Source organism: Grampus griseus (assembly GCF_964374135.1).
Source record: "Grampus griseus genome assembly, chromosome: 10".
NCBI classification, from domain to species: Eukaryota; Metazoa; Chordata; class Mammalia; order Artiodactyla; family Delphinidae; genus Grampus; species Grampus griseus.
The window spans coordinates 66,077,414-66,104,527 of record NC_139004.1 but is presented as its reverse complement, the minus strand read 5'-3'; the positions used below and the strand labels follow the sequence as shown (position 1 = coordinate 66,104,527).

The following is a 27,114-nucleotide window of genomic DNA, read 5'->3' as shown; positions in this document are numbered from 1 at the left end:
GTGGTCCAGAGCTGTCTTCATGGGAGCCTTGAGCAGCAGAGTACGGCAACTATCAGCACCAAGTAGGGCTGGGACTGATTCCTGGTGTGGGGAAGTGAGAGGCTCAAGATGGCTGATGGAGGCCTGGCTCTCCTGCCAGGGCTCAGCTGTAGCTTCCCAGGGAAGAGGCTTACACTCACTTGCCCTTTGATGAGCTGGATATACGTAATTAAGAGCTTCCCAGATTTCATAACATGTGGCCTCACCTGTGTGGCTGCAGCCTTCCAGGCTGGCTGTCAGATGTGTCTAATTAAGCTGCTTGTAACTGCTGCTCAAATGCTAAGAGAACCAGCGTCTGCAAGGACTCTGGAGTTGGGGATGGTATCTCCCCACGGCTGTCCCTGGAAGATGGGCATATCAGTTGGGCCCTCATTTGTGAGGTTCCCAAGCCTTAGCCCACAGAAGCCCAAGCCTGAGGTTTCTGCATTTGCCTCCACATTTCCCTAGCAAAGCCAGGCTCAACCTCTCTGAGGCACCCCCTAGGAGGCTGGGGTGAGGGCACGTGCCCTGAAAGCTCCTCCTGAGCATTTTTCATCCTGATTTTATAAGGGCCAGGCCTGCCTGAAAACAGAAAAATATGACCATTCACAAAAGCCATGGAGGTCTAACTTTAAGAACAAGTTCCCCTTCCCTGACTAAATGCCAAACAGGGAGCCCAAGCACTCAGTTCAGCTAGATGGGCAGCATAGGTACCCCATCACCACATCTGGTCCCGGGAACAGCCTCAGACTCAGACACACTTCCTGCTCTTGTCAAGCATGGTGTTGCTGGCCAAATGATGACAAGGACTGGATGACACCACCCTGAATGGAAAACCCTGCAACGTCCCTCAGCAGCTGAGATGACAGTGGAGAAGTAGAGTGCTTCGGGGGAGAGAGATGGCCTCTCAGCTCCTCCACCTCAGCAGAGGTTGCCTGTATTGTGGCCAAAAGCAGGGAGGCTCTTCCTCACAGAGCAGTAACATGCCTACCCCCCGCAGGTCTAGGATATAGTCTGTGAAAAGTGAAGAAGCCCAAGTTCTCGCACTCACTTAGACCTATACAAAGTAAGGAAGTGGAAAAGCCGACTCAGTTATGATGGAGTTTTCATGATGAATTTTCACACACTTCCTTCATCACCCCAAGAATAAAGAGACACAGACACACATTTTTCAAGGTATTTCTTTTGTAAAGGAGCCAGATTTGGCAACTAGACTGAAAATCTTCCAAAATTCTGTACAAATGTGTAATATACAAATATACACAAGGCTTTTGCCGAGAAAAGACAGCACAACAAATGACAGAGGCGGCTTTGGTGTTACATACCACCCTAGGGCATCTCAACACCCCCTAGGAATGCAAGGGGCTGATGGACCACAACATAGGCTACACATGTAAAACACACTACAATTACACTATGTACACTGAAGTATAAAAGACCCACTGTCCCCTTGGCCAGCTCACGAGCCCTCTGGCAGGAAGGCAGGCCATTCACCAGATAATCCATATGAGGGGAACTCCTTTAAGTGGGAGAACCTTGCAGAATGAAGTGGTTTGCCCTAAAAACTATTAACAGCACAAGGCATGCCCTTAAACAGAAAGGTGGTCAGAGTGAATTCAAGAGATGGAGCACTCCTTGTGCTCTCTGGAGCTCCTTGTCATATCTGTCTCTATCTCTCTCTCTCTCTCTCTCTCTCTCTCATCCTCTCTGAGTCTCACTCCATCTCAGTGAACCGGGCAAACATGGCCTTCCGGACAGCATCTTTGTAGGAATCTGCACCAGACAGTCCGTATGCGCTGCCTTTGGCTCCTAGGCCAGCTCCTTTTAGCCGGACTTGAGCCTGGGGGGGATAAAACTGCTGTCAGCAGCCGGCAGGTAGGGTGTGGACGGCTCCCTCTCTCCCTTATCTAACCCACTCCCTACTGAGCTGGACCACCCTCTGGAAGACAGGAGAGGAAGTTTTAAATGAAGATATGGATTTCTATATTGGAGACCTGGAGTAGGTTTAAGGACTGAAGGGATCAAATAGGTAAGGGAGACAGGCAGATAGAACCACACCCTCCCCTACTCCTATGCCTGTTCAGCAAGCATTGTAAGGGCCCCAAAGCACAAAGCATTGCACTGAAGCCCAGGGAAGCTCTGGTAATTTTGGGCACAGATCACAGCAGGACAGCTTGAAGTCAGCAGAACTCACTTGCACAAATCAACAGTAAGAGTCTGACCTAAGCTATGTTACCGGGTCAGAGAGGGAGCAATCACTGGCGGTGCTTTTGTCTAGAAGGCCAGTGGTTGAGGGCCTCTGCTCCTGAGATCTGAGTAAAAGATTTCTTATCATGGATGGAAATCCTACTAAATTATAATTTGTTTTATACATAAGCAAAATCACTTAGAAATTAAAGCACAGTACCTTTCTAAAAATCCAATCTAAGCTACACGGGTCTGAATTGGTATTAAATTAGGGTTTGTTTATAACAAAGGACATGAAAAGACACAGCCCTTAGGAGAAGGTAAGTTTTACCCAAAGATACCAAAAGACCAGAAAAATCAAGTAGGGTGCCACACCCATTCCTTCCAACTGACATCTTAAAAGGAGCGTGAAATATGGGAGGGCTGCAGAGAAGACAACTCCCACTGGGTCCTAGGTCCTCTGGGTTCTTCAATCGCATCTCATCTCTGGGATAAGCCTGCAAGCCACTGCTTACCTCAATGGGGGCTGTGATGCCTTGACACTTTCTTCCCAAACCTGAGCCTTCCCGCCAACCCATGGCCTGCAGCATCTTGTTGCCAATGTTACTGTGGTCAATGCCATCTTTGGTGGGCTGCTCGTAATTCCTGCCAGTGGCAAACACACAGTTACTTAAAAAGCCAGAGCCCCGGCTCACAAAGTGGAAAATGTGCACAACACATACACAGTGCCAGCATCAAACTGCTTCTTGCGCTTAGGTTCTGGAGGTTCTGGAATGCCGTACTTCTCCCGTCTTTCTGCAGCTCGATCCCGGTATTTCATCTATGTGAGAAAACAAACATGGTTAGAGATATTCAGACTTCAATCTGTAGCAGTCTCATGCACCCACACTTCAAGATTATCACCTCAAGTGCTTTCTTCATCTGGAGCTTGGCCTTTTAGAGTGCTCTCAAATACCACATGCCCTGTCTCCCTCGCTGCACTCAGTCATACCCAAAACGGCAGGTTTGTAGAGATGAACTGTGTGTGGAACCTGGGGTAGAACTATGTTTACAACAACCAGTTTTATTTAACGAGTCACCTCTTGTAAAGCTCTTCAACCAGCCTGCTGGGCGTGGGCACAGCTTGCCAAGGTCCTCGAGGGAGAGGAGGGCAGAGCTGCTGTACCCCTCAGCATTTGGACAGGCCCACCTCCAGGGAGACAGAGCCAAGGAGACTTCCAGAGACCTGTTCTACAGTCCCTGGAGAGACGGCACCATAAACAGTGGAAAAAAACAGGAAAGCAAAAGCCCTAACTACAGATACTATCTTGGGGTGAGAAATTTCAAGTAACTTGCTCACGGTTCATCTCTAACCCACAGGCCTCTATTTGTATTTAAAACCCTGCCCAGCTGGCTCTCAACCTGCCTCGTCAACTACCAAATGACTGCCCATTAGTGGCCCCACAAGTTTCTCCTGCCCACTGCTTCCTTCCACATCACCTGCAATCATCTTGTGTCCTGCTGTTCCCTGGGCCTCATTTGAAGCTTCTCTCATTGTTCACAAAGGCTTCCCTGGCCAGGCCAAATGAGCTCACTCTCTCCTTGCTAAAATCCAGCATACTTCACCAGCAAGTATTTGGCACTCAGGACTTGTGAGCAGCCTCGAGCACCCTCATTAAGCGTCAGTACAGGGCTCACAAAGCGCACAGAGTTGGGTCCAGTCTACATGAGCCACAATGGCCAGGTGACAGGTATGTGGCAAATCCTACCCTGTCCCTGGGACCTGAAACAAGTGCTACAAATAAAAGCCAAAGGCAGTTACCCCAAGACACTCTAGCGGCACATTGACCCCCATTCACCTCTCTCTCCCTCAGCTCCAAGGCTTCCAGCTCCTGCTCGCTCAGCCTGGATCGTCGGTAGATGTCCATGTTTTGCTATACGAGAGATTTTACAGACAGTAAGAATTCACACCTAATTTGAGATATCACAACATTATCAGTATCTATTATATTCTTTTTGTTTGTTTGTTTTGCGGTACGCGGGCCTCTCACTGTTGTGGCCTCTCCCGTTGTGGAGCACAGGCTCCGGACACCCAGGCTCAGTAGCCATGGCTCACGGGCCCAGCCGCTCTGCGGCATGTGGGATCTTCCCGGACCGGGGCACGAACCCGTGTCCCCAGGTGGACTCTCAACCACTGCGCCACCAGGGAAGCCCCAGTATCTATTATATTCTAAGAGTCAAAGTCTAATTCACTACACTACAGCATGAAAGCCAGATCCCGGTGCATATGGAGCTGCCACGGTCCTTTCCACTCTATAATCTAGAACATACTATAATCAGGAGCAGCCTTCTAAAAGGCAATCATTTAATACAGGTATTTACTGAAACTTCACTACCGTCAGGGCACTCACAGCATCTTGCTGCCTCCCCTCCCTGCCTCAGATCAGCTCAGAGAAGCATGGCCACCTTGTGTAGGTCTGAGAGCTGCTGGTGCCTGACCAGGGCGTCTCTGTTTGGGAACTGGCGCCGGCAGAGCAGGCAGGCCATCTTCTTCCAGTCGGCCAGCTTTTCTTCTTCACTCTCAAGTCTCTCCACCAGCTCCTCTTCATTGTCACTGTCACCACTGTAAGCAGCAACCAGACCCCTCTAGGGACAAAAGGAGGGTGGGTCATTGGAAATGTACAACAGGAAGATAGCAATGGCTAAAAGTAATGCCTAATCCAAACTTTGAGAGTACGCATTACCCGTACTGAGTGGAGCAGCCAGGTCCTCCAGTGCTGGGCTCGAGAGCCTCCTGGCACCAACCCTCTTGGGGCCCCAAGAAGAGTTCCTGGATGGCTGTTCTCAAACTGCTGACCATATTTGAAAACCCCAAATACAACAGATCAGAGTAACAGCCTACCCACATTAGTATCTACCAATAAAATCCGTTTTTTTCTTATCTTAATTTTCTCTTTCCAGTCTGTTAAAACTCTCTATTTGCAAATGCAATAAAACTCAATTAACTGAGCTCAGGAATTCGGGCTTCATTCCCTGCTCCATCTCTCCAGCTCTCACACAGGGAAAGCAAAGCCCTGAACATGGATTCTATGTGCAGAAGCTGCTCCAAATACCCACTGACAGGGACCAATTAAGTAGAAATCACATTAGCCACGATGCAGCTGAGTTTCAAAGTGAGACACAAAGCACAGATATGGTCTTTAAACTGGTGGTACTTCCTTACTTTGAGGGGATTCTCCTCGTCTCCATTTCGCACCAATTCGGGGATGAGCTGCTGCCTTTCTGCTAAGGCTCCCTGGGAAACAGAGAACACGCCATAAGCCTCAAATTTTACCTAAGTTCCCCTCATGAAGTAAGGCCATTCCTGCTACTGTTACCTTCTTCTCAAAGAGAGCAAAGCCAGCATCTGCTGCAGCAGATTCTCTCCTTTCTTCTTCCCTCAAAGAATTGACAGGTTGAAAGCTGTTTTTAAAATTTTCTTTCTGCTTGTTTAAACTCTTAGCCCAGCGTTCCATGTCTTTGGCAATCTAAAGTCAAACAACAATCACAAAAAAAACACTTAGGTAGAGGAACTTAGAAAATAGTCTCCTATGCCATGAAAACAAGGCATTATGGTAACAAACTGTAACAAAACCCCTTTTGCCCTTACCTTTATGAGGTACATACAACCAAAGTCATTAAAGGTCTCAAAAGTCAATGTATTTTAAATTCCATAAATAGTTTTTATGGATGGCCTCTATCAGCTTCCCACTGAAGTTACCTGTATAAACGACTTTTCCTCCCTGGACTGAAGTTGGGACTCATGCAGGCTCCTGCACTATGCAGGCTGATTAATGACTCTTTTCTTCTTGCTGCTCCATCACAGGGAACTCTTCAGTGAATTCTTCTAACCGCCGAAAGGCACAGGAAACCCCATACAGCCTTATACAACCTAAATCTCAGGGACTTCCCTGGTGGTCCAGTGGCTAAGACTCTGTGCTCACAATGCAGGGCGCTCGGGTTCTATCCCTGGTCAGGGAACTAGATCCCTCATGCCGCAACTAAAGACCCTGCACGCGGCAATGAAGATCCCGCGTACCGCAACTAAGACACGATGCAGCCAAATAAATAAATATTAAAAAAGTCTTTGAGTTTTTCAGGATTTTTTTCCCCTAAGTACATAGGCAACTGACAGACAACATATGTAACACTAAAAAATTGCAAAATGCTCTACAAACTTGATATAAATAAGATGTGTGGCCCCATTTTAAAGAATCCAAATAAAGCAGATATAAATGCCTCGCCCCCCTGCCCCCCCCAAAAAAAAAAACATAAAAATTAAGCCCAATATCCCAGAGAGAAAGATGGGTCTGCTGGCTGGGTCATGACCTTACCTGCTGTGCTGTTTTGCTCTTGGGTTTCTCCTTCTTTTCCTTCCCCTCTTTTGCAGGAGGTAGGCCTGTCTGCTGGTGGGAGTTAGACTCCGCAGCCAGGACGTAAGTCTCCTTCTCTCCATCCCAGTACAGGTACTGCTGGGTTAAGGAATTGTAGTAGTACTGGGAAAAAAATACCATTAATGCAGATTTCTGCTGTGTTGAACCATTAACTTAAAGGAGTATTTTGTCAAAAACCCACATCAAAGTTGTTTTGTCAAAAAAACTAAACATAAAAACAAAGCATGTTGCAGACTAGTAATATTTTCTACGTAGAGAAGAGGTGCTGTACACCTTGGTGTAGGTGAGGATGATGAACCAGCCAAGAGGTGTGAAACCTCTTGGGCAAAAGTAGAGTGTGGTTTCTTTTCAAGAGTCTAGTTCCTATTAACTTAATCCCTGGGCCTGGAGGGTACCCAAAGAGAAACGCGTCTGACTCCTTTCCATAGACAGACCATTTACACAAACCAAGTGGCCAGAACAGGTGGTTCAGGAGGAGCTTTTTCTCATACGTCCTCCATGACAACCAGTTAACATCTCATTGTTGGGTTCAACCATACAGAACACGGCCTGTGGACATTCAGGCAACCAAACAGGTTTGTAAGAGGCTAGCTCGGGAGCCTGGAAGGAGGTGACATGTGAAGGAACTTGATCTGAAATTTGTGGGGAGAACCACAACAGAGAATAGGTAGCAGTTATCTCTCCTCTTCTCTATTCTTCAATCACTCACTCTACCTGCTCAACAGGGACCCAGGAGAGACTGCCTGTTGTATCTCTTCCAGGGAAGGTGGTGCGGGTCAGGCACAGGAGCCACAACTTCTATGGCCGCCAAGAAGAATGGCCTGGGAAAGGTCAGACTTCACAAGCAAGAGCAGTGGAAGAACCATGCACAGGCTCAGCCTCCCTGGCAGGTCCCACACAGCTTCACACCTGACTCTCAGAAACCACAAGCTCTCAATGCCAAGTTCCTGTTAAAAGCACTTATTTTAACTGTTCTATATATACATACAGCTCCTGGTCATAAATAGCTGTTTATTTTTGGAGTGTTAATGTTGCTTTTCCTCTTTAAAAGTTATACACACTACCAAAAATAAAATATCACTCCACACATCTGCTAATTTCTATTCTCAAAAATACAAAGGGTTGCTAAGTAAAAGCCAGACACAAAAGGTCACATATCTGATTCCATTTACACAAAATGTCTAGAATAGGCAAATCCATAGAGACAGAAAGCAGACAGCATTTGCTGGGGTGGGACGGGATTAGGAAGTGACTGCTTAATATATAGGGCATAGGGTTTCTTTTCAGGTTGATGAAAAGGTTCTATAATTAGATAGTGATGATGGCTGCACAACACTGTGAATATACCACTGAACTGAACACTCTAAATGGTTAAAATGGTGAATTTTATGTTTTGTGAATTTTATCTCAATTAAAAAAAAGAATATATAGTAAGAAAAAAAATCACAATTAAAATTTTTATCTAGGTCTTTACATGAAGGTTAACAGTCACCTATAAATTTTAACTTGACAAAATAATCCATGGTTTAGGAGTAAGAATAGTGGCTACGGGTGGGGTTACTGACCGAACAGCAACAGGCACCAGAGAATGTCCAGTGTGCTAGGAATGCTCTCGTTCTTATCTCAGTGCTGGTGTATGTATGAACGCATATACATGCAAACATTCAAAGAACTGCAAGAACTGTACGTCAGTTTCATGCATTTTTCCGTATGTACATTATACCTCAAAACATGCATTTTAACCCTTAAATTACCTGCGAGTTGGGGTCATAGTACAGCCCTGTTGTCGGATCATAGTAATATCCTGAAGATTCATCATACTGGTAAGTGGACGTGTCAGGCACTGCTGCAAAAAAACAAAATACAGCATACAGTCATTCCAAGTAAGAAACTGGCTTTACTTTAAATTCTAAGCCACTGAGATGCAGCAGGCCTTAATGGTCTTCTCTCACATCCCCAAGTGTCCCTCTGACACCCACAAAGGGAGAGGAACTCTTATTAAACAAAGACAACAACTAGGACCTTCCAACTATCAACAGCCCCATGAGGTTTGGCTTACCATATTTGGTACCAGGAACTACACCAGTGGGGGAAGCGGCTGGGGCCTGTGTACTAGTGCTAGGCTGTGCTTCCTCAGTCTGGAAAGAACAGCAGCTTCAATATAATTTCAACTGTAAAGTCTCTCAAGAGAACTAAATCACTGCAATCATCCAGCAGGAAGGGCCCCCTGACAGACCCACTGTAGCAACGATCTAAGGCAATCCTTGATCAAAACACATGTTGACAACTTTCTTCCTAAAGGTCAAGTCGAAACATGCATAGTATAAATACACCGTTTGGAATCTTGCACTTAAAATACATACACAAAATTATTTTATTATCTAATAATATTTGACAGAGAAGTGAGACTGGAATGTGTGTGTATTATTCAATCCTAGCTCATACAGCAGGCAAAGACAATACTAGTATGGCAACACAAAGCTTCCCCAACAGTCACCAGTTCTGTATCTAAAATGACAGGATTACCGGAGAGCCAGGTGGATTGGAGGTCTGATTATATAGCTGGGGACTCTGAGATACTACAGCCGCTGAGGTGGTGGTCACCGCTGTGCCTGATAATAAACACAGGAGTTAGAAGAGCCAACGCACTGAACTCTAAGTCAAACATCCCGATCTGTAATGCCCAATCTAGCATCTTTGTATACGTCAGTTCTTAACAACCTAATTCCCAATAAGTACTCTTGAACCTATGATATTTTCATTTTTATAATCCTGCTAGAATGTGACACACAAAGTCAAACATTCTGTATGATGGTTAAGAAGAAGGAAGAGAAGAAAGTCTCCATATCTGCTCTGGGGTTGTGAATAGATTTAACTGCCACACCTTTACAATTCTAGAACAACAACTGAAGCATAAGCTTTTAGAGTGACCCTTCTGATTAATGACTGGACACCAGACTGCAGGGCCACACCGTTTCTGCTTACCTGAACCTACATGGTCACCCATGATTCCTAACAACACAGACAGGGAAAATACTGAATTCCAAGAATGAACACTCATCACATGGTCTCTAAGAGCTTCTTATCAGCTCCTGATGTACACGAGCAATCCCAATATTCCCCTAGGACCTTAGGCACATGGTGACAACGCTGAATGTGTCCTATCCCCAAGTTTTGCAGGGAAATGGCCCTCATAGATTTATTTGGGTCTACTGAGAACATCTAGTTCTATCTCCTCAATTGTATTTGCTTAAACAAAAATAAAGGGAATATGAAGTTTATTACCTGATGCAGATGATGCATCAGATTCCAATCCTCCAGCCTGTTGCTGATAAAACTGTTGGTAATCCTGTGAGTACTGTAGAAGAGTCCACCATTAAAGCTGCTATTCTCAGACACACTCTGGAGATCAGAAGTTGGATGCTGGTCATATCTACCTACCTGAGCATACTGGGCGTAGCCATCTTGGCCTGGCTGCAGGTAACTGTAGTCAACATTGCCTCCTTCGCCACTCTGAGACTACAAAATATCAAAAGAAGAGGAAACACAGACATCAAGTTTTTAAAATGTCCTTGGAGAGCTTCTAAGGCAAGCACCGCTGGAGAGGTTACTTCTGTGAATCCGGGCAACGCCACCACACTACATTGAGCAAAAAGATCCTCCATCTTACCTGGGTGGAAGACCACTGAGCGGCAGCAATGGCTGTACTAGCCACGGAGAAAGCACTGACCCGGTTACCATCTGGGAGGACCAAGTCTCTGAAACCACAATGATCCAATCATGTGTTTCTATCTCAGTATGCTTCCAATCACTAATGCCACACTACCCAGAAAACAGCAATTCACTCCAGCCTTTGTTGGAAGGTCTCTAATGCCAACAAGGCCACATTTCAGATGAGGAAGGGTTCCCATGGGCAAAGCCCTAAGTGGGCAAGTGTCCCTGTAGTATTTCTATTCTCCTTTGTACCCTTCCATCTAATAAGGTGTCTGCTGGATAAGCAATGACACCAGAAAGGGGAAATTTACGTCGCTAGAATGAAGCTCTATATACATGAAACTGCATGTTGTTCTGGAAGTAAAGAATTATATCCAGATGGGTTTGCACCATCTTGAAGCAGTTTGCATAGCACTTATTCTCAACCCATCTGCCATGTCTCTCTTCGTCCTGCTCTGAAGTTTTCTGGCAACTGGTTATTGAGACAGGAGGGAATAAGCTCTAAGAAGACAACTGTATCCTTCCCAGCCAACCAGGAAGGAGAGTGTCTCAATGTAGAGAACATGGGCTTTGAGTGCAGTTAGCAAAGCATCCCTGGACAAGCACGCAGATGCAGCGGTTTGAAGTAAGGACAATGAAGCCACTCACTTTCTGGCACTTTTTGCAAAATCAACCCCAATAGTTTTGCCATCAATTTTCAAAGGAGGATGGAGACTCTGTAGTATCTGAAGCAGCTGAGAAGCGTCCTGAAGGAGAATGTGAAGAAAAACAATTTTGTCACGTAACTGAAAATCTCTCGCTACTACCTAGCCCAGTCAAAGAAATATTAAAAAAAGAATAGCAATTCATTCGTATTTGCGGATATGAAATCATGAGAAAAAAATTAGCCCTCTTTCCTCCAGGACATGAAGGTATCCCGTATTATTAAAAGAGTAAATGCTGAAACAGTCTAAAACAAAGCATGATGAAATGACAAAACTATGGCTCAACCTTCAGTTATCTACAGGTATATATGGTATTTTTACCACTTACTGAAGTCATCAGCCTATAATTTAGCACTGTAATAACTGTCATTTCTTAAGTCTTGAACTTTGGGCTCCAGGAGCCTTACACACAGTATCACAATTGGATGAACCACATTTGCCTCTTAAATCTCAGTTTCTTTTAAAAGGAAAGATTCAATGAACATCTCACCATTGCAGAAGACAGCTGCACAAACGCGAAGCCTCTGTTCTGCTGGGTCTGTTTGTCTTTTATGAGGCGAATGTTATTGACAGCTAAGGATGCGTAGGGAGACAGCGCTGTCATGATGGAATCCACCACAGTGTGTGGAGCTATGTTTCGAAGTATGATTGCTGCAGGTGAATGAGACAGATGACAGATACATGCATTCCCACAACCAATGCTTTTCAAGGCAGGTTCAAGTACAAACAAATCCATTTTGGGAGGTTTCTAGCATATTTGACCCTTGAATGCAGAGGGATGAGGGGTGCTGACCCCACCCTTATCCCAGCCACGCAGTCAAAAATCTGTATATAACTTTATAGTCAGCCCTCTGTACTGGTAGTTCCACAACCCCAGATTCAACCAGAGGATACTGTACTACTATAGCATTCATTGAAAAAACCCACATTGTTCGTTAAACCCATGTTGTTCAAGAGTTGACTGCATATCTTTCACACTTTGACATGGAGAAGATTCTAAAAACCAATCTTTTATGAGGTAACCTGAAGCTACTGCTCCTCATTAAAAAACGGCAGGATGAAAAAAACAAAACAAAAAAAACGGCAGGATGGGACTTCCCTGGTGGCGCAGTGGTTAAGAATCCGTCTGCCAATGCAGGGCACACGGGTTCGAGCCCTGGTCCGGGAAGATCCCACATGCTGCGGAGCAACTAAGCCCGTGCACCACAACTACTGAGCCTCCACTCTAGAGCCCACGAGCCACAACTGCTGAGCCTGCATGCCCAAACTACTGAAGCGTGCATGCCTAGAGCCCGTGTTGTGCAGCAGGAGAGGCCACCGCAATGAGAAGCCCGCTCACCGCAACTAGAGAAAGCCCGTGCGCAGCAACGAAGACCCAGCGCCAGCCAAAAATAAATAAATAAAATAAATGCAAAATAAATAAATAAAATAAAAAAGGGTAGGAGAACAAAAACATCAAATGGAGGTTAATTTCCAACATAAAGGCCAAGAGATTACATTTGAACTTACTATCACAGTAGTAATCCACAGACTGAACTGATTCTGTGGTTCCAGGGGGCACTTCCTGTTCAGAGTCTACAAGAAAGGAAAGAAAGAGGAAGAATCAGTAACTGAAGACAAACAAACAACAAACCAATATAAAAAATACATTGAAATACCGAAGTTTTAATTTTAAGTAAATGTAGCAGTTGTTTTTTCTTTTTTAACCATTTGTGGCTCTAGTAAAACCTCATTAATTTTGACATGAATTTTAAATGGGGAATGCAAAAATTGGGCCAGTGGAGGACTGACATTACCTCTATACTAAAGAAAAGCAGATGCAGAATGTAAACAAGGCGAGCAGACTTAATTTTGGAACATAAAAGAACTATTTGTACTCTCACAATCATCAGCAGGATCTACCTAACCTAAGGTAAGAAGGTTTAAGGAAAATATATAGGTTACTTGTTTAAATGCCCTATAACCTGTACTTTTCCTTAGGTTCACAGACAATCCAATTAGTCAGGGTTTAATACATATTCCCAAACAGCTGAATCTGTGCTTACCAAACTTGTCTGCTCCACATCGGAAGCATTTTAGTCTTTTCCTGAAATTGTTAAGGCAGCACTGGAAAAAAAAAGTTTTATCTTAGTTATTTCTCACAGTAGGCCGGGCTTACTAGTAACAATGTGGTAAGTTAGAGCAAGAGGGCCACGGGCAAGTCCCAGTGAGGAACAACCAAAAAAAAAAAGCAGAAAGTGATACCATGTATCCAAGATAAAGGAATAGTAACCTAAAAATTTAGAATGCTTTTACTATGTGAATTCTCCCAAGAAAAACAAATTTTGATGTATTCTGAAGTAGAATTCCATTTTTACCAAGCTGGGGAAAAGTTTTAGTTCACCCCAAAATCCTATAGCAAGCCACTGGCAAAGTTCTCCCTTATATCAGAAGAGCACCATAAGGACTTCCCTGGTGGTGCAGTGGTTAAGAATCAGCAACTAAGCCCGTGCACCACAACTACTAAGCCTGCGCTGTAGAGCTCGTGAGCCACAACTACTGAAGCCCATGCGTCTAGAGCCCATGCTCTGCAACAAGAGAAGGCACCACAATGAGAAGCCCGCGCACTGCAATGAAGAACAGCCCCCATGCACAGCAACAAAGACCCAATGCAGCCAAATAATAATAGAAAAAAAAAAAAAGAGAGAGAGAAATTGCCAAAAGTTGAGAGCTCTAGAATTCAAGAAACCATAAAGTGAAATAAACTTAAAATCTTAATTGAAACACTGGGCTTAGAACCAGGATCTTAAACAAAATCTCTCATGTTTGAGGGATTCTGTCCTTTAGTACCTACTCAGGAGGACCCAAGAAAGTCAGAAAGTACAAAAATCACCTTATGATAAAAGCTGGTGATTGTGTACTTACTCATGTCCTTGTTTGGACAATCAAACAAACAAATAGAAAACAACAAAACCCCAAAAGAGTTTTGTCTATTTGGGAAGGACGCATGCTTACCTTGTTACAAAGCCAATCTTCAAACTTAGGTCTGGGATTGCTATAATGCATTGCAATATGCTTTCCTTGAATCACCAGCTTTTTCTGTAAAAAAAGAAGTAATTAGTTATTCCCATTGTGAGGAACATGTGTCCATTTTCCCAGGGCAGAGCACACTTCGGAAAAATCAGTGCTCTGGAATTAAATGGACAACATACGGGGAGGACCAACCACCGCCACCTATACTCTGCCCATCCAATCCTTCAGATAGGCAGTAAGAGAATGGGATGCGGAGTAAAGGTAAACGGAGTCAGGGAGTGCTGAGAAAGCTGCCACACACTAAACGCTGACATGCACCAGGCCGTGTCTCCAGCAGAGACAGAAGTCCTAACATTCATCATTGACAGGCTGCCTGAGAGTGACAGTCTATTTCAAAAAGCAGAAGACACAACTCTCCCAGTTCTGAGGTTGTCTCCTACTTTAGCCCTTAGCATGGTGTCCTTGGGCTTCGCTTCACTTTTTCCCCAGTCCCCCATCCTTATGCAAAGTGAAAGCCTTTACATTTCCCCTTCCCTCAAATTCCTGCTTCAGGATGTGTCCTTTGGGGGACAATGGGAGGGGAACTCATTTTTAAAGGGAATCTGGTTACAATTTTCTCAGGAGGAACTAGTCTGAATGCCATCGACTCTAAAACAGCTAAATGAGATTTCTTCCTGCCAAGTGCAACCACGTGATGTCCTGAGTGACAGATGTGTTTTTCACTGAAATAGATGGTACTCTCCTTCAAGATGAGTAACCAGGAGGCCAATGAAGTTTCTTCAGGGGGTTAGGAAAAGTTTGTAAATGTTCATATACCACCTCATCCTTCAAGTCAACCATGTGACTAAAAAGGACTTAATTTTCAAAGGTCAAAAACTCCGAGCTGAATCACTCTACCAAGAGTATACCCAGCACCTGCCCCCAAAGAGCCTTCATTTAACAGGCACATCTTTTCTTTTTTTTTTGGGGGGGAGGGGAAGGGAGCAGGATGTTCTGACACTGTCAGAACAGATTTAAGTAGGAGGTTAGATATCCAAATTTTTTTAAAGGAGTCTAACCCCTCTAAACATACATACTGTTGAGTAATTTGGTTCTTGCAAATCCTGGAAGAGTTAAGACATGCTGTGAATGTTGTCTCTGCAATATCTAAAGACAAGACTGCATGTCTGGCCAAGAGGGAAAGAGCTGAAGGCCATCCACTCACTGTGTTGTAAAGAAGCAAAAATAAAGAAGCTGGCAGATATGTCAACAGATCATCCCACTAGGAGGGATGTGTGCTGGGGGAGACTCCAAACTATCACTGAGTCCCTAATCCTACTGGCCTTTTATTTCTGGAGTGAATTTGAACTGTAATGAAATATTACACATTAACATAGCTTTGTATACATTAAAATTGTGGAGATTTTTAAGTGTCTTACAAGTTTTAATTTCCTAGGAGTTTTAAACTCCCAAGCAAGTCATTCTGATACATCCACCATATTAAAAATGCTGTCATGTAAAGAAAGCAGATTCACATGAAGCTTGTGTATGTCCTGAGTTTTATTAGGATGGTGTCCATGGTATGAAATGAATGAAGATCTACCATTATAAGATCAGGCTGTCACCTCTGGGTTAAGGAAATGAGAGGTTTAAAAATCTAACAAGTCAATCAAAATGATACCCTCATTAGTGAGTCTTGTTATAAATGATAATAAATCATCAAAGAATATAACTCTTATTTATGAGTGACAAATCATAAAATGCTGCAGAGAAGCAACATAATGAGTTAAGCAGACTTCCCAGAATGCACTTGGTTAAGGCATTCAATACTGTGCTTTGGAATTCTGGCAAAAAACATTATTTAAGTGCCAAGCACTGAACATTATCTTGACAAACTGTAGAACACTTCAGTTAATGCTTCTTAAAGAATCATCAATGATTTGCTTTGAACAGACTATAAAAGGCATTCTCAGGGAGATTAGAATGTTAATGCCACTCTAACTAGATCAGACAGCAGCAGGACACCAGCTCCCAGGCTAATCTCATCAGACTTATTGTTCAGAAATTCCACTAGGTCCTTATATAGTCCTTGAAGACCCACTGAGCAGTTACGCCTCCAGGAGGCTTGCAGTCTCCAAGCAAAATAAAAAATCACTTACAAAATGCCTGTAGCAGACTTCAATTATATTCTCTTCACTGTCAAATCGAGAGTTGGATAATCTAAGATTACTCTCAATGGACATAATAGGAATATAATCAGGTAAGGAAAAGGGGAATATTAAAGATGTCTTGATAACTACCAGACAAATATTCAGTGGTTAACAAGGCCCTGCCAGGTAGCCATGTTTAAAGGCAGAGCAAATTCTGCAACGTAGTGCTTGGTACTGTATTTATTCTAGTAACAGCAATTTTAATATATACAAAGCTTTTCTTTTTTTAAAGTCACTCCTTTGGAACAAACCACTCCTTCAACCTTTTTTTTTTAATTGTACAGACTTGTTCCATTTTCATGAATATCTAGACTTGGTGAGTGAAGCAACCTGATTGGCTTCCATCCAGCTGGTAGCATCTTGCAAGTGATAAAACTCCACGAAGGCGAAACCACGGCTTACACCTAGAGACAGCATTCAGATATAGACGGGATACTCGTGTTAGTCAGTTCCTTTATAACAGGTGAATCTCTCTCCCACTGCTTCAACACTGCGTGACAAAGCCAATTGGGAAGCAGCTTTACAAATGTGACTTGACTTGGGGATCTTCTTGATACTTTGCCATGGCAAGGAACCAAGCCGCCTGAACTAAATGCCACTCGATTTGATTCCACGCTTAAAAAGTAACCATGCAACCGACTACAAACAGTCAAACAAGGAGTTTATAAATCACTACTTACCGAAGGGAAAAAAAAGCCCCTAAAAACAAAGTTTTTAAAAAGGTCCTCAGATGCTTTCTAACATCGTTTTCAAACAGTCACATTCCTTAGCCATGGCAAACCTTTCATTCTGAATTCATGTGCTTGAAGACTGGGGATATCAGGATGTTCTTTAGGGACTGAGGTGGGAATGGGGAAGAGAACCAGAACAGCAGGAACTAAGCAAGCTCTCACCTGTTTTCCTCTTCATCAGCCTCACGTCCGCAGGCTGAGGGCCTTCAAAGGATTCCATCATTTCTCGAATCTGCACAGACAGGGATTTACACATTTATAGTTAAAGCTTTAGCCACAAACTATTCCACACTAAAGAGAGGTCAAAGACTAGGGATTACATTAACTGCTTAATTAGCCAAGCTTTTAACTTCTATCATCAAAATGTAATTATTCTAAAAATAGAATAAAAGAAGGAACACTTCTCATAGAAACTGATGTACTGTAACAGCTTTGAAGGCATTCTTTATATGCTGACTGGGAATTTCCTCAAGCACAATTATTTATTTTGTGATATACAGTCTTGCTCATGGTATGCTGTCCCTCAAGCCTCCCTCCTTTAGTCTAATCTTGTTGTTCTTTGTACTAAAGGACCAGAAAGAAAGATGAGATTTAAAAAATGCAGAAGATATGTCACTGTCTTCTGAAGTACGCAACCAAGTATCAATGCCAAAAAATGAGGAACTCCCTTAAGATAAATATTTTTTGCACAATATCTTAAAGAAATAGCTTCCTTACATTTACATTAATGGTGAAAATTAACAAAGCTCATAACGTTCTTTGGTTCCTAGTTTAATCAAAGTAAACATTAATTGGGCCTGAAGAAAGACTTCTGGCTGGTAGGTTTGTTATTGATGTCAGATCAAACCCTTACTGCAAAAGGCAAAATACATTAATAAATACATTAGTCTCTTTATCAATCATACCAGGCAGCGATACTCCCAGGGAGAAAACCAGGGCCAAATTTGTGAAACAGAGATTCTTCGTGGCCTCCACTTTCCATAATTACGTGTAAAGGCTGCAGGATTATATACAGTCAATCCTCATTATTTGGGGATTCTGCGCTTGTGGATTTGCCTACGCATTAAAATTCGTTAACTCCAAATCAATACTTGTAAGTGCTTTCATGGCCATTTGCAGACACGTGCAGAGTAGTAAAAAATTTGAGTCACCTGATGTATGTGTTCCCGGCAGAGGTGATGCTCTGCCTTGTTTCAGCTTTCATACTGTAAACAAGTGTCCTACTCATAGTCTGTTTAGTGCCAAGTTTTTCACATTTTTGTACTTTTTGTTGGTGATTTCACTGTTTAAAATGGCTCTCCAAGTGCATGCTGAAGTGCTGTCTAGTGTTCCTAATGCAAGAAGGAAGGCTGTGATGTCCCTTACAGGGAAAATATATTAGAAAAGCTTCATTCAGACATAAGTTACAGTGCTATTGGCTGTGAGTTCAATGCTAATGAATCAACAGTATATATTAAATAAGGCACCTCTAAACAGAAATACACACGAAACAAGGTCATATATTGATCAGTTAATGTAAATGTTGTGACCAGAGGCTCACAGGAACCTAACTTTGTATTTCCCCTAAGAGCATGGTTCCATACCCCTAGTGCCTTTATAGACTGCAACTACCATAAATATAAGGAAAATCGACTATTTTTTCACAAAGAGTATGTATGAGAAGCACTACACTGAGCCAGAGCCAACCACCTGACTCAAGTTCATGCTTGGTAACACAGTAAGTAAAAAATCAGTCACCAGAGTAACTAAAAACAGTTTCTAAAAAATAGTGATACAGTACATACATAGTAACATAATTAACTAAAGACTGTTACCCTAAGAGTTCACATGTCAGTGGGGGACTAAAATAAAATGACAATACTGAAAGTGATAAACTGAAATTCAGGAGAAGATTAAATACTATAATTTTAAAAGGTTTTAAAGATCTCAATAAGCAAATTTTCTACAAATACTGCACAAAATTCGGCAACCTCAGAAAGTCTACTTTGAAAACCTGCCTTCTTAAGGTAAGCACTTCTAGTTCTCTGAGAAGCCTGAAATAAATAAGCATTTCAATCTTGTTTCATTACCAGAAGGGAGTGCCCCCAGAGTCAGCTAAGGCATTGCTCTCCCCATGCCACCCACTTCTTCTGCACGCTCCCAGGGCCACAGGCCTAAAAGACTCAAGGGAACAGTATGATCAACAAGTAAACTTTCCTCAACTGACTCCTGCAAGATTTCTTGTATCCCCTACTCCACATGCTCATGGCTGCTGCTACCTGAGCTCAGCTCTGCCTTCTTTCCACCCCCTACCATTCTAACCTACATAGCTTTTGCTCCCAGGTAAAAACCTCAGTAGCTTTCTTTTATACTTAGCTGGGCTTTCAAAGACTCCATCACTGGCCCCCAAAGCACCTTCCCATCCACCTCTCTCCTGCCAAAGGCTTTTGATTTCAGTCAAACCAAGCTGATTTGGGCCAGTCCACATCTTATCCTCAGTTCTCCACCAGACCAAAACATTTCTATCCCCCAAGAATCAACTCAACTAAAACCTCCCTGGAGCTCTTCCTTGCTCTCGACCAGTTAACTCAGCTCCCTTAAAGAATCCTCCAGAGTTACTCCACAGAACCACTTTCAACAGGACCTCTTCCAACACCTACCCCTTTCTACTCTGCATTGTCTTCATTATCTGCTGACCTTAGCTATTCATCCTTAAGCTTTTATGAGGCAGGATCCATGGTTCTGCATCACTATAGCATAGCAGTACACAGTGTAGCAAGGGTGCTGTGGATCACAAATACCCACTATTAATTCTAATATCCCATCTCACATTTGTCACTTCCAATGTTTAGAAGACCAAGGCTGTGTGAACTCAGTACTTATCTTTAGCTCTAAAATTCACTAAACATTAGTCAGAATATTACTCTGAATACTCCAAGACAATAGATACTGGCATAATGCATGTTTTATAAATGTATTTCAAAACATCATTCATTTCACAAAAAACATTGGCTGAGCAGCCTGCTGCATTCAAGGGTTGGGGATACACTTAAGAAATTCTACCTGGTAGGTCAAGAAAGGCTTCAGGGACTTCCCTGGCGGTTCAGTGGTTAAGACTCCGTGTTTCCACTGTAGGGAGCATGGATTCGATCCCTGGTTGGGGAACTAAAGTCCTGCATGCCGCACAGAGCTGCCCTCCCAAATGAAAGATGGAAGGAAGGGAGGGAGGGAGAGAGAGAGACAGAGGGGGAGAGGGAGGGGAGAGAGAAAGAGGAAGGAAGGGAGGGAGGGAGGAAGGAAGAAAAGGAAGGGAGGAAGGGAGGGAGGAAGGGAGGGAGGGAGGGAGGGAGGAAGGGAGGGAGGAAGGGAGGAAGGAAGGAAGGAAGAAAAGGAAGAAGGGAAGGAAGAAGGGAAGGAAGAAGGGAAGGGAAGAGGGCTTCAAGAAGAAAAAAAAGGCACACTGGTAGAACAGTGGACATGTTCAAAGTGGCCTGCAGCAGAAGCAAGTGGTGGATGTGGCTGGAAGGAATGCATGAGGATCAGAGATACCACTGGAAATCAGGCAGTGCCCAGTACACCAAGGCCGTAGTTGACCAGTCTGAGAAGTGGGGAGCCAGGCTTTTCTACAGGCTTTTAAGAAGTTTCAAATGGATAATATAATTTCCATTAAATCAAAGGATGGCCAAATCATAAAATGTTCTTACAGATACATCCTCACCGAGTAAGTAACCAATTCCATAAAAACGTACTGGCTACCTTCTAATAGCTATTATTGAAGGAATAAGAACTGCTCCCTGTAGTTCTTCTGAAAACTCTACATTGAGCTTCAAAGCCTAAATACAAATGATTCTATCTGTGAACCAAGTTGAGAGAACTCCACCCTAATTACAGAAATGTATTTCACTAGATATTAGCTTGAGATATAGTAACACAAGAAAATAATGGTAGAAGCTCAAAGTTCATTGTGCTTATTGGATTGCTCATTAGAACTGTTGGTTCCCCTTACATCGCTCTCTGTGATGGTGATGGGAAGGCCGCGAAGCATGATGGTCTTGCTCTCCCTCTCATCACTGATGTCATGCCTATAGTCATGCTCGCCATAGTCACCATCTGAATGGTAGCCATCTTCGGATCGGTCACTGTTCCTTCTTTCACGTTCTCTCTGATTTACAATAAAGAAAATTGTAATTCAAATCACACTGGACTTATTTATACCCTTTGATCCAGTCTCTCCACTTGTAATTTATCTTTAGGAATAGAGATAATACCAAGAACTCCATGATGATGTTCACTGCAGTGTCTTCTAAAACAGCATAAAACAAAAAAAACAAGAACAGAAACCCCCAAACCTGGCAACAATCATTTAGTTCAGGAAGAATGGTTTAACAACTCACCAAACAGTATAACAACACACAATGAAACACTATTACCTGTTAAAATAAGATGATTATATGCATAAGAAAAAAAAAAAACAGTGCAAAATTATGCTGGTTGCACAATTACTGCTAAACAAAGCTAATGCATATGGAAAGAAATGTGAAAAAAGCTATGCTACAATGTTAAACTACAACTTTTAGAAACACCATCTGAGGCAAAGCGATGGTATATAATTATGCCCCAATTGTCTCATCTTTAAAATGAGAATAACACCTACCTTATAGGGTTATAGTGAGACCTGAATGAGTTCATGTAAGTCAAGTGCTCAAAAGAGTGCCTGGAGCATAGTGAGCCCTAAGTAAACCCTGGCCAGTATTTCTATGACTACAGGGCACAGTCTGTCTTTGAGGGTTATAGTCGACTCAGATTTCAGAATAATAAAGAGTTTGAATGTAATACTCCTCTTGAGAGATTTCCACACTTGGTATACTTATTTCAAGAATCTTGGAGGTTCTGTGCATATAATTCATAATTCTAACAACTCTATAAACAGTTGTTGGTCACTCACCTCTGGACTGTCATAGTCTCGGTAGTCATCATATCTATCACCCCTCCGATCATCACTAGATCTTTTGTAATCCGAGTCCCTCCTCCTGCTTCTGGATTCACGCTCATCACGATCATCCCTGTCTATGATGGACCCGTATCTTCCACTGCGTTCTGTTCTACTCACTCTGCCACAGAAAATAATTTTCATTTACTCTTCAGTAAATCATATTTTGTCCCTTCAGAAAACATGGTTGAAAAAACACACAACCCACATCTCAGTTTACAAGACATCCAACTAGTTCAGTGTATTCCTTAAAATTTATCACCAAATTCCAATTTACAAAGACAATGACTGGGAAAACAGCTATATCCCTAAGTACAAAGGTAGTTTTCAGGAATTCATACTAAATGTAAAAATATAGCTATCAAATGTATGGGTTTAATATTTTTGAGAGAGTCAAGCTGCCCAAGTTCATCCTGCATTTTCCCAAGCCTGTGGTCTACACATCACTCCTTTCATCCCTGATTTCAGATCTTAGTGATCAATCTAGACGGGAAGAATGTAATTATAGTTGTTCCCGCCAGGGACTGGTTCCAGGACCTGCTGTAGATACCAAAACCCATGGATGCTCAAGTCCCACAGTTAGCCCTCTGGTATACACAGTTCTGCATCTGCAGATTCAACCAACCACGGATCATGTAGTACTGTATTTATTGAAGAAAATATGCCTATAAGTGGACCTGCAAAATTCAAATCCATGTTGTTCAGGGGTCAACTGTATTAGCATTTCACTCAATTACAAAGGAGGACATGTCCTGACTCATCCACTCTGAAGGGTATCTCACTACTAAGAAATGGACCAACAAACTGGATAACCTGTCTTTTTTCCCCATTAGGCAGTTAACCAAGTTCATTTGTTAGATATAACTAGCACCATCAGAGAACATTATTTCCTATAACATCTGATTGATTGATTGATTGATTGGCTGCGTTGGGTCTTCATTGCTGTGCGCGGAGGCCACTTCTTGCTGCGGTGCGAGGGCCTTTCACTGCAGTGGCTTATCTTGCTGCAGAGCATGGGCTCCAGGTGCATGGGCTTCAGTAGTTGTGGCTCACGGGCTCTAGAGCACAGGCTCAGCAGCTGTACATGGGGCTAGTTGCTCTGCAGCATGTGGGATCTTCCCGGACCAGGGCTTGAACCCGTGTCCCCTGCATTGGCAGGCAGACTCCTAACCGATGCACCACCAGGGAAGCCCCTGATTTATTTTTGATTACTGAGCAGCACTGGGCTTCACAGGAAAACCTAATAACAAAAGGCTTAAACCCATTTGACCACAGATATAGATAGTTCTTTCATAAATTGTTTACCAGGTTCATAAAACTACTATGTAAGGACAAGACAAAGAGAAGGCTTATAAGGGCCTCATTTAGAGTATACAAATTTCATAAAAAGAAACAAATGAAACAAGTAGCCTAGGACTATTTTGAAATGTTAAGTACGTAGATGAGAGACCCCAAAACGGTAAATGTTAATTTGTTTGGAACCAGAGTACTGACAAAGCATTAAAACAATGATATCATGTGACATGAACACTTCATGAGTCCCAGTGCGCCATCAATTTGATCTATCACTGGGACTGGACTCAATATTAAGGAGGCAGCTGGATGTATAAACAAAGGTTGTGTGTTTAAATCAAATGGTTTGAGTCGGAGAATCCACAGATGACACAGGAGTCAAATGCTCTCATCTTAATTCTTTACTAATTCTTTAGCAGTTTTTCTTTCTTCTTCTTTTTTTCTTAAAAATGTAACCCATGGTCCAAAGCTTCTCAGCTCTATAAATCTGGATCATCTTGTCATGGAGGGGACAATAACGAGAACTGGCATTCACTGATTGCTTTCTACAGCCCAGGTACTGTGCAAAGTGACAGACAGTATGATCTCCTAGCTTCTTCCAGAGGCTGTTTGTTATCCACACCAGGAACCCTCATGACTTACTATTCCACCCAGCCCTCCTTTGCCTAATTCTTTCTTACCCTTCAGGCTTCACCTTAGAGAATACTTTCTCCAGGAAGCTTTCCTGGCCGTTTCCAAGAAAACACATGTTCCTAAGTGTTCTAACAGCACCCTCAACTTCTTTTACCATAGCACAGTTCACACAGTATTTTAATTATCTCATTAAACTGTGTGCTTGTGAGAGCAAGTATCATGAAAGTGCTCACAGCAACGCCGGATACAAAACAGACACTCAAATATTTGTTTGATAAACAATTTTTAACAAATAGCTCAGTCCCCATTGAAATGCTGAGATCAAAGGCATGTAACAGTAATAACTTACCGTTTGTCTGAACCCATTGTCCTGCTGAAGATCTAGCACACTGCTCCAAACGGTTCAAATTTTGTTTTTCCTAGGAGACAAAAGAGATAGGTTGCTGCAAGTCTGAGAGATCATGTAAGTCAACTGTTCCACAGCTGGAACACTACTGAGATTGGAATTTCATTAAACCATTAACAGTGATTATCTAAGGTTGGGGGGGTGGGGAGGGAAGTGGGGACCAACTGGCAACATTAAAATCAAGCTAACATTTTGTTAACAGTGGGCATAGCAGGAAGGCGAAGCACAGTGAAAAATATTAGATTCCACATTCAATAACAAACCCATAAAAGGATACGAGCAGAAGGTTCCTTCCCTGCTCCTGCTGTAGGATTACAAAGCAAAAAGGGCACAGCTGCAATCAGCTCCCTGTGTTCTGAATCAAAGCAACTCCATTGCGATCGTTGACCGTTAAAACATTAATCAAAGTGTATTAATACAAGGAGCGAAACGAAATTCAAAAATTACTTAGGAAAAACTTAAAACCTTTCAGAAGCCCGATGCTGAGTTGATTGCAAATCTACTCCATTTAAAATGCAACGGCTGATCCAAAGCTATCTCAAACAAGGGTAAACCTCCACACGACTTAATTCCTAGGTAACAATGATCATCACAGGTTCTTGAGGTGGCCAGCCTGGCTCAGCTGCGCACCGGCGGTGATAAAACATCACAGAGCTAGACTGCGTTCGATGCGTGCGCGGTCCGAGAAACTACTTAACAGCAGTCCCTGGCGCCTGTTCTAGGCAGGCGCTGAACGAACATTTGCTGAATTAATAAATGGAAGAGAACCATCCAGGAGAAACCAGGCCCTAGGCAGAATCTCTGATGCCTCCCCTCTTCGCCTGGGCAGTGCCCGGACCCACCTCCGCGGGGTGTCGCGGCCGAGATGGCGGCGCCACGGCCTGCGCGACCAACTCAGGAGTCCGGCTTTCTCTTCCTGCCTGCACACCCGCCTCCCGACCCCCAAGAGGTTCCCAGCCCGCAGATCAGCCTTCACCGAACAGCTTTCCGGAGAGGGCTGATTCAGGTCAAGCTGCGGGGCGATGGCGGCTGGAGACTGTCAGGGCGCCCCTGAGAAGTACCCGAGGGACAAACGACGGCTTCATGCTCAGCTGGGCTGGGTAGTCGGAAACACGTCCCGACAGGGGCACACTCAGATCCCGAAAGAAGCGGGCCTCGGGCTGGGCGGGAGAACGCTCTCTGAAAGCTGACAGCGCTAGCGGCGAGGAGGGGCGCGGCTCTCCAATGCCTCCGGTAGCCCTTCGAGAGATCCGGCTGGAGCTGATCGACCGCCGCCCGCGGCTGACAGGGAGGCTCTACAGGGCCTGCTGCAACAGAAAGAACCGCGGGTCATTACGGGCGGCCGCCGCACTCACCCCCAGGAAGGACGGAAGCAGCAGCAGTAGCGGTTTTGCGCCAAGGGATTCCAACAGGCTACGGCCGCCTCACAAAATGGCGCCTCCGTCGACGGCCGTCTCCTACCCACAGTACCTCGCGCCTATCCCCTCCCCCCGCCACACGCTTCCTATGGAGGTGTCCAATCCGCGAAGGGGTCTGGCTGCGCGAGGGCTGCTGGGGAGTGTGGTCGTTAGGGCAACCTGTCACTTAACTACGCCCTGTGTCAATTTCCTGCGTATTTCCCTTTCTTCAAAACCCAGGCCTAATCTCCAGTCTGCCTTTTGCAGATAGGGATCAGAGCTTTTACCTTTATTAGGCATAGTAATTATTTGCTTTGCTACAAGGGCCTTAGAGAGTACAGTTTTCTTTCACCGACGCGGTGTAAACCATCACGTTTAATCTGGCTTTAAGAGAAGGAATGTAGGTCGATCGCCTATTGCATTATTGAATGCTAGATTAGATTGGGCTACATGCTTTACAAATTTCTATTTTCATTTCATAACCTATGAGGTGGTTATTAAATCCATTTTTCAAGTAAGGAAATTGAGGTTTATGGAAATTAAGAGGATTTTAAAAAAATATTTGGTTGCATTGATTCTTAGTTGTGGCAGGCAGGCTCCATAGTTGTGGCACACAGGCCCCTTAGTTGCGGCTCCAGGACTCCTTAGTTGCGGCACGTGGGCTCCTTAGTTGTGGCATGCGAACTCTTAGTTGCGGCACGCATGTGAGATCTACTTCCCTGACCAGGGATTGAACACGGGCCCCCTGCATTGGGACTGTGGAGTGGAGTCTTAATGCCACCAGGAAGTCCTTCCAGGGTTAATTTAACAGTTACTACTTGGCCGTCTAATAGAATCTCAAAATTAACACAGCCAAAAACCAACCTTGTCTCCTTCACAGCCTTCCCCACCTCATAGTTAGCAACCCCCTGCTTCCAGTTACTCAGGACAAAAAACTTGGAGTCATCCATGACTCCTTTTTCCTCGCACTCAATCTATCAGCAAATCCTGTTGACTCTACCTTTAAACTATATCTTGGATCTGACCACTTCTAGCTGGCTCAACTGCCGTTCACTTAGTTAAAGCTATTATCACTGTCCTTGTTTTAGAGAGTAGGTCACACTAAAATGTCACACTATAGATTCCAAACTATAGTGGTGGAACTGGGATTTGAACTAGTTAAGTTTAATTTGAGTCCACGCCCTCATTCACTAGAATGTAAACTCCAGAAGGAGAGAGACTTTTGTCTGTTTAGTTCACTACTATATCCCCAGTGCCTCTACTGCTGCCAGGCACATGGTATGCACTCAGTAAATATTTGTTGAATGAACAAATGAATCCACTACCAAAGCTAAAAGTGCAACATTTGTGGCAGAAAGAACCAGGGATCCTGCAGCAATTCAGAGAGATATTTTGGACCCTCACTCATCAGTCATATGGTGGTATTTCTATGTATCCAGTTAGCATAAC

At 43.6% G+C, this 27,114-nt stretch overlaps 1 protein-coding gene across 5 annotated transcripts; it reads right to left on the bottom strand.

Moving 5' to 3' along the window:
- Positions 1 to 1,195: 1,195 nt before the first annotated feature.
- On the bottom strand, positions 1,196 to 25,723 carry RBM5 (RNA binding motif protein 5). 5 transcript variants are annotated; one of them, XM_082664157.1, is made up of 25 exons: positions 25,624 to 25,723; positions 24,212 to 24,281; positions 21,892 to 22,057; positions 20,953 to 21,108; positions 17,130 to 17,199; positions 16,567 to 16,640; positions 14,030 to 14,113; positions 13,081 to 13,141; positions 12,545 to 12,610; positions 11,526 to 11,686; positions 10,980 to 11,077; positions 10,288 to 10,375; positions 10,059 to 10,136; positions 9,903 to 9,975; positions 9,144 to 9,229; positions 8,677 to 8,755; positions 8,372 to 8,463; positions 6,558 to 6,719; positions 5,562 to 5,711; positions 5,408 to 5,479; positions 4,651 to 4,830; positions 4,044 to 4,118; positions 2,928 to 3,025; positions 2,721 to 2,850; positions 1,196 to 1,858 (listed from the first exon to the last, which is right to left on the bottom strand). In XM_082664157.1, exons 2-25 carry the CDS (start codon positions 24,226 to 24,228, stop codon positions 1,733 to 1,735), a joined length of 2,442 nt encoding a protein of 813 aa, XP_082520283.1. In that variant the 5' UTR covers positions 24,229 to 24,281; positions 25,624 to 25,723; the 3' UTR covers positions 1,196 to 1,732. The 5 variants fall into 5 exon arrangements, with proteins under 5 accessions (XP_082520283.1, XP_082520284.1, XP_082520281.1 ...); XM_082664158.1 differs by having other exon boundaries at positions 8,372 to 8,460; XM_082664155.1 differs by having other exon boundaries at positions 1,196 to 2,850.
- Positions 25,724 to 27,114: the final 1,391 nt, after the last annotated feature.